The sequence below is a fragment of the Diplotaxodon limnothrissa genome, linkage group LG13, assembly GCF_057381915.1.
Source record: "Diplotaxodon limnothrissa isolate DT_005_m linkage group LG13, D_limnothrissa_male_GT1.1, whole genome shotgun sequence".
NCBI classification, from domain to species: domain Eukaryota; kingdom Metazoa; phylum Chordata; class Actinopteri; order Cichliformes; family Cichlidae; genus Diplotaxodon; species Diplotaxodon limnothrissa.
Window position 1 is genome coordinate 1,655,377 of NC_140608.1, and position 16,325 is coordinate 1,671,701.

A 16,325-nucleotide genomic window follows, 5' to 3' on the forward strand; every position below is an offset into this window, starting at 1 on the left:
ATAAATCCCCCCCCTGCAAAAACAAACACAGGTACAAATAAAAATACATAATATTACAAAACTTAAGTGCTTAAATTAAACTCAAAAAGTTACAGAAACTTAGATACAAAAACTTACCAAAAAGCACAAGTCCGGATTAAGCCAAGTTTAGCATGCAGAACACAAACAAACACAGAAACAAAGCAGAAAAACAACATAAGAGACACATTTTTAAGCACAGTTATACTGAATAAAGCAGTTAGCTACACACACGGTATAAACACACATACGCACACACGCACACGCGCACACACACACACACACACACACACACACACACACACACACACACACCTTTTTGCTAAATGGTGCTCTGACACAAACGCCATATGCTAACAAGTAAAGCTAAAAAGAAAAATCTGATGAGCAATGACTTTAGTTCACTTGACACACATGCGCACACACACACACACACGCACACCTGACAAAGGTGTAAGAGATGCTGGATACCCAACGCCATCACACCAGTGTAGTCTTTACCTGGCCAGCCTATTTCCAGCCACCACTGGAAATTAACAGATCCTCATGCATATTCTGTCTCATTATTATTTCAATTTTTTTTTAACTTGTCTGAAAGAACAAAGTCCTCGGTAATCAGCAGTTATTCCCCTTGCTCTTATTTTGAAAGTTTAGTCACTGCCCTACTCTACTCATTATTTTGATTCCCTGGCTGGGCCGCCGTCCTTAATTTAACTTGGCTGCCTCTGTAGAAAGGTTAGAGTCTCGCCATCGGACGAACTGAACTTGCTGTTTGAGCTGGAACCAATGATGGAAGTCTTTTCTATGCTCTGGAGAAAGCTGTGATAATTGTGAGGTAGCTGATTATATTTCTCAGTTTCTTTGTCACCAAATAAGTCTTTTAAGAAAATGTGCACACACAAGCACACACACAAAACTAAACCTGTGGGAAACCATCTTCTCAGCTATGTTGACCCATTTCTTTTTAGAATTAAACCCAACTCAAATTGCATTACATGGTCACATGACTATGGAAGAGGATTAGGGCCACCCGAGGAAAAGTGGGGATGTCTTTTGTAAAATTTTGTAATATTGTAAAATTATCAGGCACCCTCTAATAGAGAAAAACTTAAATAAATAAATAAATCCTCAGATCTTCAACAAAAGATCAAAGCTTCCAAAAGCAAGGAAACAAACAGGCAGCCAACCAAACAACCAGATCAACCAGCCACATGGAAACCCTACTCGATTCACGGGCAGTCAACAATACTCCAGCAGTTTTTTGGGGCTAGCTGAGCAATCCAATGCAAGATTAAAGTGCACGCGGGCTTAATTAATAAATGGAAAAGTAATTTGCCTGACACATGGTGTCAGGGAGGACAATGGTTTGTTACCTTACAGGAATCTCCCACACTGACTGCTAGGCACCTAAAAATGGTCTTAACATTTACTGAAGCACCAAATCAGAGTGATGTAGCTTCCTGAGTGGGAAGTAAGCTTAATGAAAAAACAAATAAACAAGTCCAATAAAAAAAAAGAAAAAAAGAAAAGTATAAATCACATTCAGAAACAACATCATTTGGCAATTGCCAGACAGAGTTTATATAAACAAGTTAGTAATGCAAGTGAATATCTCGCTAAACATTATATAGAATTAAATTAGCAAAAATACGTGTCATGTTTCAAAGTATTTCGTTTGTAAACTAATACTTCTAATACAAATTTTACTTTATTTTTTTTATATCTCAACTGATTAGCAGCTGCTTTTACGTGCTGTTCAGTGTCTGGGTCTATTTCTGCCCTATATTTGTAGTGCAGGAGCTTTTTTATTTATTTATTTTCAATAAGATAGCAAATTATAAATGCAACAATCAGAAGATATGGAGAGCATAAAAATAGAGCTGCACCCTTGATTCAAAGTGTGTAGTAACGAAGACAAATCAAATCATCTATCCTGCTAAAAAGACACTTTTTCCTTCCACTTCTCTTTGCATAATAGACGTATACGTAGGAATACTCACGTTGTTATTCCGCGTCTCCACTGCAGGAAACTTCCTGACAATAAATTTAACCGCAGACTCCAAGTTCTTATCGACGAGATAGGAGGGCTTAGCCTTGGGATCGCCACATGCCTGTGGAGGAAAAGAGAAGAGGACGTGAGGAGAGAGGAAAAAAAATATGACAAGTACAGTGCTGCTACTGAAACATCTGGCTTTTTTACCCTTTTCTCACTTTCTCATAGTATGGCATGTTAAATTTGTTGTATTTACTGGGGTTGGATTTAGTGCTCATAGTGAAACCTGGTTTATCCCAGGACTGATATCAGAAGAGGCGTTTGAGTGAATGAAATATCAGCACTGCATATATTCAGTGGTGTTTCCAAACCAGAGGCATATTTAAGACATGAAAACGAACACACACACAAACTTGATGCAGTGGCATGTGCAGTCTTATTTTCCATTAAGATGCACATGCCAAAAAAAGGATTGACAGGGTAGATTTCCACCAGGCTGAACAAAGTTTGGAAGTCTGCGGTTTTCATGTTTGGATAAACCAGGTTCAACTGAGCAAGAGCCTGAACTTATCAGTGGTTCTCAGCTGCTGAGCTGTAGAGATTAGAGATTTTAAATAGAATAAATACTTAAAATTGCTCATTTCTACTGATTAGACAGTTGCTTTTTGTGAATAATAACCCTATAACCAATAACTGACAGAATTTTAATTGAAATTTAGTTCTTGGTTATTTTAGTTCTGGTATTAAAACTGATAATATGTACCAACTGGTAATATTTTAATATCTGTTTTAGTACATATGAAATTACATATAACTCGGCAGTCAGGGTGGTGGTAGCATAATTCACCAGGCTTTATTTTATTTATTTATTTATTTATTAACCTTTATTTAACCAGGAAGATCCCATTGAGATTAAAAACCTCTTTATGAACCTCATGTCATGTTTTTCCTCACTGATAACTAAATGACAACCAGACTTAAGTCTAGAAAAATAATTCTGTCTTGAGTTAAATATGACAACTTATGACTGAAGATATTAGGGTCCATTCTATGACATCATATGAAAGGTATGAAGTGGGGATTTTGACTTACAGATTACTTTTACACATTATGACCTAATTATTTACGCATTTTCATGAAAAAAATGTTTTTAAAAGGGTAAATTATAATAATAAATACCATGGTTGGTTACAGTTAAAATCTGCATTATTGTGTTATTATGATCAGTAACGAGATTATTATTATTCCACACGATTACTCAAGACGTTTACCTAAACAGACGTTTTAAACTTCCTCTGAGTGAACTTCCTGGAAATTTAATTCTAATTCCAATGAAAATAAATAAGAAGGAAAGAGCTGAACGCCTGGCAGGGAGTCAATTTGAGCTTGTTGGAGTGACAAAAGTAAATTTGGTGGGCTGAAACACAAAACAAAAGCATTGATGCAAAACAGAATGCAGCATAATAATCATCTATCTTGTTTTAATAGTTTTTGAAGCTAAAACTTTAACTGAAATGAATATTTGATGAATTAAACAGCCCTCTAAAGCCTCCTTCAAGACAAACCACAGTATTTTAATAAATGATTAACTATTTCAGAAAGCAATTGGTGGCGGTTCCTTAGGAAATTACAATTTGGTTAAATTACTAGTTTTTAAGACTTTTGTTAAATATTGTTTAGTGATGGTTTACAAACAATTAATCCTGAAAGTTTAGCTTTGTTGTCAACAACACAAATGAGGCTGAGAACCACTGAGAGTCCCAGGTTACAATGGTTTCAGTGTCAAACTGTGTCTCTGAGTGGTTAGTAACACCACTACATGACGGGAAGAGCAATGAGCAGGTAGAGGGAATGAAACAGAAGAGAGAAAGAAAAATAGGTAGAAAATGGGAAGGAGGGAGAAATTAAAGGCACATGGAGGCTTCAAGTGAGAAATGGCAAAGTAGGGCACAGAACGAGAGAGAGATAGAGATAAGTGTTCAGAGAGAAAGCCTTTTCTTAGTTGAGTGTTTTCTATCCTACATGAGCAGAATTAATTCACTGCACCTGCACATTTCTGCTTATTCATATTCTAATCTTTTACTCTGCAGGTGTTGAATTGTCTGCCCTGACTGCCTGGCAGGAAGCAACAGCTCTCATGCATTATGGGTAGTGTAGTAGCAAATGGTGAGGAAGATGTGGTCCATGCATGTGCCATAAACAGAGTGAATGTGTAAAGTTTATTGACTGCCAACACCGAGGAACAATCCTAGAAGAGGTCAGACCCTTTGTTCTGAGGATTCACTTCCTCGTGGTTAATGTTCAAGTTTAGAAAGTGGAAGTACACATTTAGAAAGGCCAGAAAAAGTAACATGAAGTTACCATAATGAGAACTGCAACACTTAGCTGTACTATAAATGAACTGTTTTCTACACTGCAGGAACAAATCATAGCTAGTGGCCCATCAGGCCTGCAAACAGCAACACAAGCATAAAACCTGGATTTCAGTTTGCATGGCGCTGAAAGGTTTCCAGCATCAGCCAGTACAAAATGAACCCGCAACACAACAACACATGCTAATTCACACTGACAACCTCGGTATCAAAACATGATGAAATGCAGGCTGGAGATTCAGGTTTTGTTGACACTCCCACAAGACAGCGAGCAGTAGCTCCATTTAAAGCTGTGTTGTAATATACCGCATCACTGACAATGGGTTTGGCCTTAAGACGCTGAAGCCTTTAAACAATGGCAATTAGTGCCCTCTCTTTTAGGATTTAAAGTTTAATCACGCTTTAAATTAAAAAAAATGGCAATAGCTACTATAGAATCATGTCAAAGCTTGTGGCTGGTTTAACCCCGGTTAAAGAGGAAACAGTGATAAGCAGCTGCTACCATTATGTATCTGCTAAAATTCAACTTGGAATGCAGAATGGTGCAGACACAATTTTAATTCCCTAAAACTATGACATGAAAAAGAAAATCCAGTCTACCCAGCGAGCATAATCAACTACAGTATATGCATTTTGCTAGAGACAAAGCCAAAACCCAGTTCTGCTCTGCATGCTTAGCTCTTACAGTTCTATAGCTGAAACGCACTCACTACTGCTGGATCTGAAACACATAACACATGTGGACACTATGAAGGGATTGGACACAAACACACAACACCAACAAGGTTTCAAGACCCATCAATGACAGAATGGACCTAGAGTCTCAGCTTGTTTCCTTATGCCCACCTCTCTCACACCAGGTCAGACAGCAGCCAGACAATGTTCAAAGGCTAAGTGAAAATCTGCTCAAGTGTACGAGAGGCAGGCTGAATTTTAACTAGGTTAAGAACAAGGAACCAAGATGTGACTGTTAAATCCATGCAACTGCAAAAAGCACAAGCCTGGCTTTGCTAACACAGCACTCATCTGGTGACAGCACCACTAGGTTCACCCAACAACAGACTAGTCACTATGTCTGCAACTGTAATGTAGTTACCCTCTGACTCACACCGGGGAACTGCAGAAAAGACATTGTTCAGTTACTACATCACATTGATATGCTAAACGCAGTGTTTTATCATGTTTTAGCCCAAATTCAAAGCATAAGACAATTCATTTATAGTTGTTGTAAATTACATTAACAACGCTACATAGTCAGCAACTTCAACAGTTTTAAACTGAGTGTAACAGTTATTAGAAGAATTATGTGTGTAATTATGTATTATTTATGCATTTAGTGATAGCCTGTGTATTTTTAAAGTCACAATTTTGAATGTTTAGCACACAAAAGTAATTTGACACAACAGACAAACATCAGTCCCCAGTGTGTTTAAATGCCACTTTATCAATCAACAGGACCAATGCTGCCTGATATGGATATTCAGCCAGTCTGTTAGCGACATACTGCTAAGTTTTTAAACACACAATAAAAAAAATATACTTAATTTAATTATGTGCTTCCGGTTTGACTTTTCACCTTCAGAGCTCATACATGTGATTCTATATAGCATTTCTACTGATTCTCTAAAGTTAAATATTAATCAAAAAAACAAAAAACATTTCCACAACCCTTCGAAAGCTCTAAAATAGGGAGGAAACACACACTGAAAAATTTCATACAAACTCCTATTACTTGAATGATAGTTTGCCACTAATATCAAGTCGAGTGAGTTGCAATTAATGGGCTAAAACATGCAAAACCCCAATTCTGATTATTTTTCAAATTGTATAATAGTATATTAAAGAGATTTCTTGAATTTTCTTGAATTTTTTCTTATTTGGGTTCAGTTAGGATAACTCTTTGGGTATTATTGACCATTTTATTTTCAGAAGAACAGACCATAATTGGATAACTAACATCTTAGCATCACAGATCAAAGACATGAATACTAGTTAAAATTTGACAGAGTTCATATGGCATGGGACTGTCTGTTAGTGCTGGTGGTGGCTAGTGCAATAAGCTGGTTGGCTGGGTTTGGGTGGGGTGGGGTGGGGGCTGATGGCGATATGGATGGAAGGAGGGGCGCAGTGAATGAAGGGACAGGGCATGGGAATAAGCTGAGAATCAGTAGTGGTCAGGAAGGAGTAAGGGAGCTGTTGCCTGGATACCAGAACAGACCTCAGTCTCGCCTCCACCATCGTTTCTCCACTCCGGGCAGCAATTAAACAGCTGAGCTTCTCAAAGGGTCCCCACACTGACCGACATATGGCAGGGGACCATGGGATACTTAGCAGCGGGCCAAGGAAGCACACATCTGAGGACTAATTACAGTTGCTAATTACTGGATGCAATATTTGAACGCTGCTTGGCACCTACTGAGTGACCCTTCAGAATCTGTGAAAACTACCTCCTCCCTGAGATGATTTCATTTTTGTCTGTCATTGCTCTCAGTGTGAGCGCCTTCATTTTCACAAGGAGGGATTAACTGCTGGGGAAAAAAAAGAAACAGAAAGTTCCCCAAAGAATGGATGGATGGTCTCATGTGATATGAAACCACTAAAGCACTACTCCAACCTGCTATGACTGGTGTATTTCTTGACTGGTTGGCAAGTGAAATCAATCGTGAAGATGGTGCTGCATAAAAATCCTCCTTATGATTGCTCTGGTTACTGGCAGACTGTCGCGGTTGTATATAAGATGCAGACTTGTCTGAGAAAACTTGGAGAACATTCACCTTCAAAGTAACTGCTTTAACCAACATGTTTCAAATGAAGCAACTTTTACTTTGAAGGTAAATGGTGGCCCATTCCAGTTTGTATTGCACTTTTTCCAATTTTCACTACCGCTTAACCAGTAGTTAGTGAATGTTTTAGTGCAGCATCTTTACAACCGCCAGCAACCATTTGCCAACAGGTTGGGGAATAATTTTTCCTTAGCGACCAGTGGTTGCCATGATATCCTTCTATCAAACTGATATAACGATGCTGTACTAAGTGCACTGCACAAACGGGGCTCCAGAGGGCACTTCTGCTGGTAAGCAGTCTTTATGAACTGTGGAAGATGGCAATAGCTAATTGTTTACCATTCAAAGATTTAAAAATTATTATATTTATATTTTATTGTTTTTTATTTTATATATACATCTTATTTTTATTTTATATTATATATTATCTAAATAGTCATTTAGTTAGAAAGAAAGAAAAACAATAATAGAAGAGGGTTTTTTGGTCCTAAACAGTATATTTCACCTAACCCTTTTTAGGTGGTACTTTCAAGATATTGCCATCTACAATTATACCAAATAAACAGAAGAAGGCACGCCTACCTACTGGCATGAATCTCAATTTGTTGCTATTAATAAACAGAAAAAAAAAAACATATAGCTACTATTACTGACACATTATATACACAACTATTATTGCATATGAAACACATCCATAACCCATCATAATGTATATTTTTAAACCTTTTTAAAGAAATGTTTTCACTGTGTGTATTATTAAATTTAATACAGGACTATGTTGTTATTTTATCATGTATACTGGACTTTTACACACCATAGGTGAAGATTTAAACACCTGTTAACTATTTTTCCAGCGACAAAAATCTAGTTTGGGGACTGCTTCAAAGACTGTCTATGTGAACTAAAATTAAAAGGCTTTATTTTATGGGGAAAAAATGTAGTTGATGTCTGAATGCTTTATCATAAGCAAATGAATAACACAATGAATTAACATTGTGGGTTGGTAAAATTGACAGGGAATGGAGCCCAGCCTTACTTTCAGCACTACAGATGAAGAGGAGTGAGGCACAAAGGAGAGGACCAACAGATCAGTACAGGTAGCCAGGAGGAGGACGGGGAACAGGGGAGAGGAGGGAGAGGAAGGAGTTGAGGAAGGGTGACAAGGGGAGGGGTTTCATCAGTGGAAGGTGATAAATTTTGCAAACCTTCCAAACTTGTCCTTGCTGCATAGGAGAGGGGGGAAGCATTGGAACGGAGAGAAGAAGAGAAGAAATCAAAACAAAGAGCCCACCCAGGCAAACTGCTGGATCACTCATCCATACACTCACTCACGCTCTCTCCATGTCAGACACACACACACACACACACACGTTTTAAAAACAACAGCTGAGGTGTTTCCTGCGTGCTGGAGAGTTTGTTAAGGATAGCCCTTCTGGCATTTCGTTTCAATACAGCACATAAAAACACAAAAATCATGCCGCGCCAACATGTTATCACATTAACACTTATTTTAACGCACGCTGTCTTGAAAGTAACACAATGTGTAGTAATTCTACCTACGCTCTTCAGCACATTGAAAATAACATCCATTTTAAGAGCATGGAAAGCCTTTTTGTCTTGCACAGAAAAGTGTGAAGTTGAAGTTGGGCCTTGCAGTTTTATAATGTTGCTCCACATTCGTGTTCTGGCTGTTGCTTAGTAACTGACGATGCAGTGTTTCCTGACTGCATCCGTGGTGCTCTGATACGTGTGAGACAATCCACTTATTTCTGGACACCAATGGCTCTGGTGCTGTTTTAGCTACAAAAAATTGAAACACCTGAAACTGTGAGTTTGTTCAAACTGGTTTAGATATAATATAAGGAAAACATATTTGTTAGTTGTAACAAACAAGTTCCAACAACTACTAAGCAGTTCTGGGGCTGGATTTGACAAATACACATTAAATGCAGTGTATCCTTTTTTTTTTTTTTTCCCTCTCCACCAGTATTTCCAAGCAATCTGTGACAACTGATGTGCTAACTTAACATTCAAAGGCACAAATATCTGTTACAGTATTTCCACATGAAACACATTTAAATAATACAAATTACAGCTAAAGGAATTGATTCTGTTAAATAAGATAACAACACAAAGGCCAAATCTGAGCCAGGAAAAGCTGTGTAATGCCTGTTTTGTCCTTGTCTGAAAGATACTGGTGCACAATAAATTAAGACGTGAAATCTGTATCATGTCAGTTCATCCTTTGATCATGTTATCTGGGTAATAGGGAAAGTATGGGTGTAACTTAGCCTATATGCAATCTTTGGTTCTGTACGAAGTTTCCAAATTTGAGTACACGCTCTGTAAATATTTCCATGATAGCACCAGCTCCAAACCTTCTTCCAACACTTTTTAAACACATTACATTATATACATGTCATTTGTTTAATACATGCACTATGTTAACTAATGCTACTCACTAACTTTGACTTTTTATTGGCTTTCCTGCAGCTATAATCTATGGCATCTCTACCAACCACCATACAAAGCCCATGCCAAGATCCCGGGTCTCATTTTTCAATTACAATTTTAATAAAGCGTTTATAAACAAGTTTGTTGTTTTCTTAGTGTTAACAAGAAAACAACAAGACAAGACACTCGGAATTAATCTTTGCACATGTTTAAAGCTTAGAGTAAATACACTGCTCAATTAGTATTTAATTCTATTCATGATGAATATGTTGCCAAATATGGCATTTCTTTTAAATCTATATATGAGTCTTTTCTTACACACACACCATGCAGTATATTCAACTGCATGGTGTCAATCAATTGATCAGTTAGCCAGTCAATTAAAAATGTTAAGGATTTATGATTTGTTTGTTTTTGTCTTTATGTATCAAAGCTTGGCTACAAAGCCATGGCCCTATAAGCAAACTTAAAATGAATACTGGGCTCTGTTTTCACAAGTTCAGATTTTATTTCCGGTAGCATCTATTACATAAAGGAAATGGGGAATCCCTCAGGAAACATTTTAGTGACACCAGGCATTTGAGGTCTGTGGTGACAGACGTGAAGGTGATGCCATGAAGGGATGAAAGTCAGCAGGTTTTCATCCAAATCAAACAGCTAATTTCACTTATTGAGCACATGTCAGCAAAAAGAAGCACCTGAAAAACTGCCGGCTCTTCCCTTAATGGCGAACTCACCCTAGCCGATTTTATATCTTCAAATCAAACAGAATTAATTTAAAAAAATATTAAATTTGCCAGCACTCTGATGAAATTCACTTTGCACTGCATTTTCTTTGGGGCAACATGCCACTGAAACCATGTAAAATTTATGGAGGTCTTGGGCCTTATCCATCTCATAAAGTAGCCTTGAAATTAAAAATGAGGAGTAAAAATGCCCCTGGTAATCAGGTGTGCCCTTTAATAAATGTCAACCTGCAAATTTTCACCCCAGCAGTTATTCATTAATGTGTTAATGTCCCCTCTGCGCCACCATACAATAGGTAAGCTAATGGCCAGGCGATACTTTTCAGTATTTTCTCCGCAACAAAAGGAAAGCAACCACATTTTGTGGATCAGAATGCAGAGTGATGCCGAAAAAAGGTTTTGAAGCTCAGGGGAAGAAAAAAAGGCTGGTGGTAAAAGACAGAAGAAGGGGCATTAAGTTTCTGGAAGGTAAAAGTGATAACACTTTCAATAAATTTACAAATATTTGATATTTTACCAATATACAATTTAAAAAAAAAAAAAAAAGAAAAGAAAATTTTATATATATATATATCCATATCCCCAAATGAACCTGAATCATAAAGGAACAATTATTTCAGATTATCTTCCCAAAAACTGCTTCATTTCATCAAACTTTGGTATATCTTCTGTTTTGACTATGTTATTGTACAGAACTTTGGTCAACAATTGTTGTTTTTAAAAGTGCTATATAAATGAATAAACTTGAAACTTGAACTTGAAAGCAAAAGTACTGCAAGAATCACCAAATTAGTAACGTTTCAGAGATGCTGTTTAATTGTGATGGTGTCACAGATGTGTAGGTATAACTTAAGAGACCTTTGAAGAACTTTAAACTAGGGATGCACCAATCCAGCTTTTTCCACTTCCAACATGATGAGGAATCCTTGGCTTTAAAGGTTTTCCAATACAGAGTACCAATCTGATATCAGAGTTAATGTCTCACTGTGAGAAAATGACTGAAAACCATCATTTTATGAGCAAAGTTTAATGAAACAACTTTCATTCTAACTTGACTAAAAATAACAAATACATCAAAGGACAAATTCACTATACTACATGCCAAAGATGAATACAACAGAATTAAAATAAATAAATAAATACATTAGCATTATCTGTTTAATTTATTTGTACTAGTCTGATTTCAGCCCACAGTGAAACCAACATCCCTCCAGCTCCTAGCTTACCTGATGTCTCTGACAGAACATAATCAAAGGAAAGTAAATAAGAGTACCTGAATAAAAGTAAATATGAGAGAGAAGCCAACGCATCGATCCTGTCCAAGCGCTTAGATGTTAGCTTCTTCCGTGCACAAAGAACTGCACAGGATCCAGATATCTGATTGGTGCATCCTGAATTTAAACATGACATCTGAAAAGCAGTTTAAAGACTTTTCTATACATTTCAGCAACACAACTGCATTCTTACATATTGGCCAGTTTTGATTTTAGTCACAATAAACTAAAGGCCTTTGACTCAAGTTCCTCAGACATGGATTAAGTTGTAGTCTTGGACTAAATGTGTTTTTTCAATGCTTCAGTGAATGTTTCTCTTATTTTAGGACTAAGCTTAATTCATTTGTGGGAAACTGACTGAATATTCTTAACACTAGCTTTGGGGTGAGGGGCACGAAGGGTTAGCTGAGTGTGAGTGGGGTTAAGAAGAACAGATACCCCGAAGAAGTAAAATGATGTTAGAAGGTCTACTGGCTGAAAGATAAGCACAGCAAAGAAAAACTTTAATGCCAGCTCAGCCAAGATTAATTAAGGAAGAGGTTTTAGGGTTTCTGCAGATAGTCGATGGTGTGATGAGTGAATATGCTTAAAATGGATAGGAACATTGCTGTGATCTTAGATGAATTACTATCTCCCAAAGGTAGAAACCAAACAACAAAGCAAACACAATTATCTCCACTGATTAAATATTATAGGAAACTTTGATAGGGTTTGCAAGATTAAAGAACCAAATCAAAAGATTGAGCCCATGGATTTTGGTACAAATTTCTGCCCCAGTTCTTTCATTCCTAGCTTTGGGATGCAGCTAATACTTGATGCTAGGACGTTTTCTAATATTACAAGGTAAAATGAAGCATTAAAATAACATATGAACAGGTCAGAGTGGATATGTTCAGAGGATTTATGGTGGGGCAGGTTTGAATATAGATAGATATGAAGATGATGGGACAGACAGAAAGAAAAAAGGAAGGAAGGAAGAAGGGAGGGAGGAAAGGAAGGGCGTATTAAGAAGAGTAATCAGCAGCAAAATCTTAGTGTCTGACTGCTCATACTGTGTTATAACTTTAACAGACATGCTCAAAGCAAATTTATTACTACAGTGGCATTTTAGCTGAGTGTTTTACACAATGAGGGTGCCTTCAGACCAAAACAAAATAATGCTTTGAAAATTAAATGCTGTAGAAAGACACCTCCAAACTACACATGGGAAACAGTATGGGCTTTCAGACAGTTTAACACTCTACTCTTCACTTGTTAAAACTGGCTAAGATATGACTGGCCTCTTTCACTCGCTCCCTCTTTTTCTATTCATCATACATACTCAAGCAACAAAGGCTCATCCCACACAAACAGACCCACTACTCTTTTTTTCCCTCCCACACACACAAAGCATTAGTGTAAAACTTGAGCAAGAGTCAGTTAACATTAGTAAATGTGTCTTATATAACTGAGCCTATTGCAATAAGAAGCAGATGTAGTATCAATGTGGGCACTGAATTTATTTTCCCACCACGTCACTTTAGCTTCCGCATGAGTTTACTAGTTTTATTGTATCTATTTTTATTTTACTGAATTATTATGTGTGCTGATGTTTATTCATCAGCACACTAATGGCTCATAATTCGACAGACATCCCAGTCTAAAGCATCCTCATAATTTCTGCCTTGGAAAATTTAAAACAATCAAAGAATGATTTCTAGTTTTTTATATTAGTTAACTAAAATGCAGTTTGTTTGTTTTTTACTTCTGATCTAGTCTTGGTTTTTAAGTGTGTTTGTAGTCAACTGTAATAGCCTTAGGGCACTTACCACAAACATGCAAGTAGGGTGTGTTTTTGATGCTTTTGGGTGTGTTCTGCTATGAAACTTTAAGGCTATGGTCAAAAAATGTCAGTTTTGCTTAGTTTAATTTGTAACTGCACAAAGTGAGCAGGAGGCACCTGCATGACAGCCATAAAAAGAGCTGGTGAGATTCTGATCCTCTAAATATGAAGGAAAGGAGATCAGCATGTCCCTTGTCACCTCCTTTTAGCAGAGGATAAAGCATCCTGTATCAAAGGAAAAGAGATAATACCATGCCATAACTCATAGAAATGCACTATCCAGCAATCAATCATTATGATTGTGAAACAAAGCTGATGGGGTAAACATTAATTAAGTTTGTTTTTCTTTTAATTTGATAACCGCCTGATATGTTATCAGTCGTGTTATACCAACAAGGAAAATGATCAAAAGCAGGCTGTTGTGATAAAATCTGCTTCAAGGAGCTCTATGCATTTTTAGCATGTTCAAATCTTTACAGTTAACTGAAGGGTTGCCATAATTCATTTTTGCATCATTTCTGTCCAATACTGCATTTTCAGCCTTAAGGTTCTTAAGGTTCAGGCTCAGAAAGCTTTAATAAAGGCAGGAGTTACACTGGGCCATCTCTCCAGCAGTGTCAACCCAATGAGACACTTCATTTCACTCTATAAGCCATTTATTCCTATGTATTGAACACTGAAAAGCAAAGGGGGGCAAAGTATCTCAGATAAGGTTCTTGTAATTCATCTTTGGGATATTATACTGTCACCACACCAGCCCACATCAAGTTATTAAGGACATTTTATAAGCGCAGCCAGATTCTCTTCTCTTTCCCTAACTCCTTATAAATTATCTTTCAGGAGAGGGCTAAAGCCCTTTTCTCAAGGTGATCAGGAAAATGCAGCCCTGAAATTTCTCTATACAGACCCCAATTTCCTCAAGAGGCTTTACTTTTTCCAAGCTGCCATTTAACCAGATGAATAAGAAAAAATTTTAATAACTTGCCTGGTTAAATAAATGCCAGGTAAAAACTGATATTATGTGAAAGTAAGGCTTTACCCTAGCTTAGTTTCAGCTGATACCTCTCTATCACAACACACAGCCGTTTTTGACATGAAGTCATGCTGATGGTTTCTAAATGATCTCTTGATAGCTTTATTTACCTTTGTGTTTTTTAGCTCATTTTAAATACATAATTTTGCATTACGTGCCTTTAAAGATTAACATTAACCCATGAAAAGCTTATTGGACAGATGTCAAACTGCATAGCATTTATGCAGTCAAGCAAAACGCCTGCTGGATACAGCTAGGGTGCAAATGAAACCATTCGTTTATCATTGGCCAGCATATATATAAAAAATTAGATTCTGGTTGTATCGTAAATATTTGTTCGGTAATCAGTTGAAAATAACAATCGAACGTCCAATTAACCGACTTTACTCGTTACTTTCGCTTCATTTTTTTCCACAATTAGTGTACCCAGCTAAACTAGGTACCTGCCAGCTAGGTCTGAAAAAAGCATCGAGTTCGGTTATGTATATGTCAGTGACTGGGGTGAACTAACAGGCTGCCTGCAGCTGGAGTTTGGCGTTTTAGCTCTTGGTGGAGGGGAGACGACGCCCGACTCCTAGCTTCATTAGCAGTTAGCTTAACTAGCAGCCGCCGCCATTATAGCGGCCAACGACGGCAGCTAGCTTCCACCACTAACGCAGGCCCAGGGATTTAAGGGGCTTGTTTGGCTGTTTCGGTTCTTTTTGTTTATCGCGCTACCCATTACAATCAACTCCCATTTTGATTAATCTAACCGAAAATCAGTTCACGTCGTAAATCCAATGGCCAGCTTTACCGCAAGCTAACGCGACAGCTAGTGGCTAGCTGTGCCCACAACCTGCTTCCAGGGATACCAAAGGGATAACGTAAGTGTCGTTTGACGCACATAAACACGCAGTTAGTAAAATAATAATAATGCCTAATGTCTAAAATGAGACCTAAAAGTCTTCTAACTGCTCATGCCGTGAGAGTAGCAATCAGTGCTAGCTAATCCCATATATCTCCCTGATGTTAATTTGGGATGTCCGTAAAAAAAAAAAAAAAAAATCTGTTCAAAGACTTGTATGCGATCAATGGGGGGCACAGCCTTGCGTGTGTGTGCGAACCTTTTTAATATTGTAAACACGGGTCAGCATCCCGATGCCTCTGTCGTTGAGGATGGTGAGTTTTTCTGCCAGTTTCTGCTGGCTGGGCTGGATCACTCCCCGAGACATCTTCTCCTCGCTGTTCGCCTAAATCTCCAAAGCAATCCAGTAAAAATTCCACAAATCTCCGCAGTCTTGTTCCGTAAAAATAGGGAAGAAATGGAAACTATGATTTATGTCGTTATTAGATTAAATTTCGCCCATGTTCAACCAGCTTCCTGTACTCCACCCCACCGTCTCCCTGCCTGTTTTTCTTTTTTTTTTTCGTTCCCTGGATGAGGAGTTGTCCTGGTTTTCACAACGAGGCTGGCTAATGCTGCGTTCACGGACCCTCGTTAATTTTTTTATTTTAAAGACTTAGCGTATACTTCCAGATGATGCTAAGATTTGTTTTTATAACAGAAGTTGGCAAATTCATTTGGTACACCACCTAAACATTAACAGCTCATAACAAAGTAGTTTAAATAAGTAGAATAGGGGTCTGTCACATCAACCGTCTGTATGTTCCCTTCCCTGGGCTCTTCCTTTTCTTCTTATCTTATCTTCAACATCCTTTTTCCATTATATCCACTCCTCCTCCTCTGTACATATCAAAACCATCTCATCCTTGCCTTTCTAACTTTGTCTCCAAACCCTTCAACCAGAGCTGTCCCTGAGATGTACTCGTTTAAAAAAATAAAATAAAATC

The 16,325-nt window shown here is 37.6% G+C and overlaps 1 protein-coding gene across 2 annotated transcripts in view; it reads right to left on the reverse strand.

Moving 5' to 3' along the window:
- nckap1 (NCK-associated protein 1) overlaps positions 1-15,922 on the reverse strand; it is a 37,337-nt gene extending 21,415 nt beyond the window's left edge. For both annotated transcript variants that reach the window (XM_085369610.1, XM_085369609.1), the window contains exons 1-2: positions 15,599-15,922; positions 2,019-2,129 (exon numbers count right to left, since the gene is read on the reverse strand). In XM_085369610.1, the coding sequence (XP_085225736.1) occupies positions 2,019-2,129; positions 15,599-15,706 (219 nt within the window). In that variant the 5' untranslated portion in view covers positions 15,707-15,922. The remainder of the gene's footprint in view (positions 1-2,018; positions 2,130-15,598) is intronic.
- Positions 15,923-16,325: the final 403 nt, after the last annotated feature.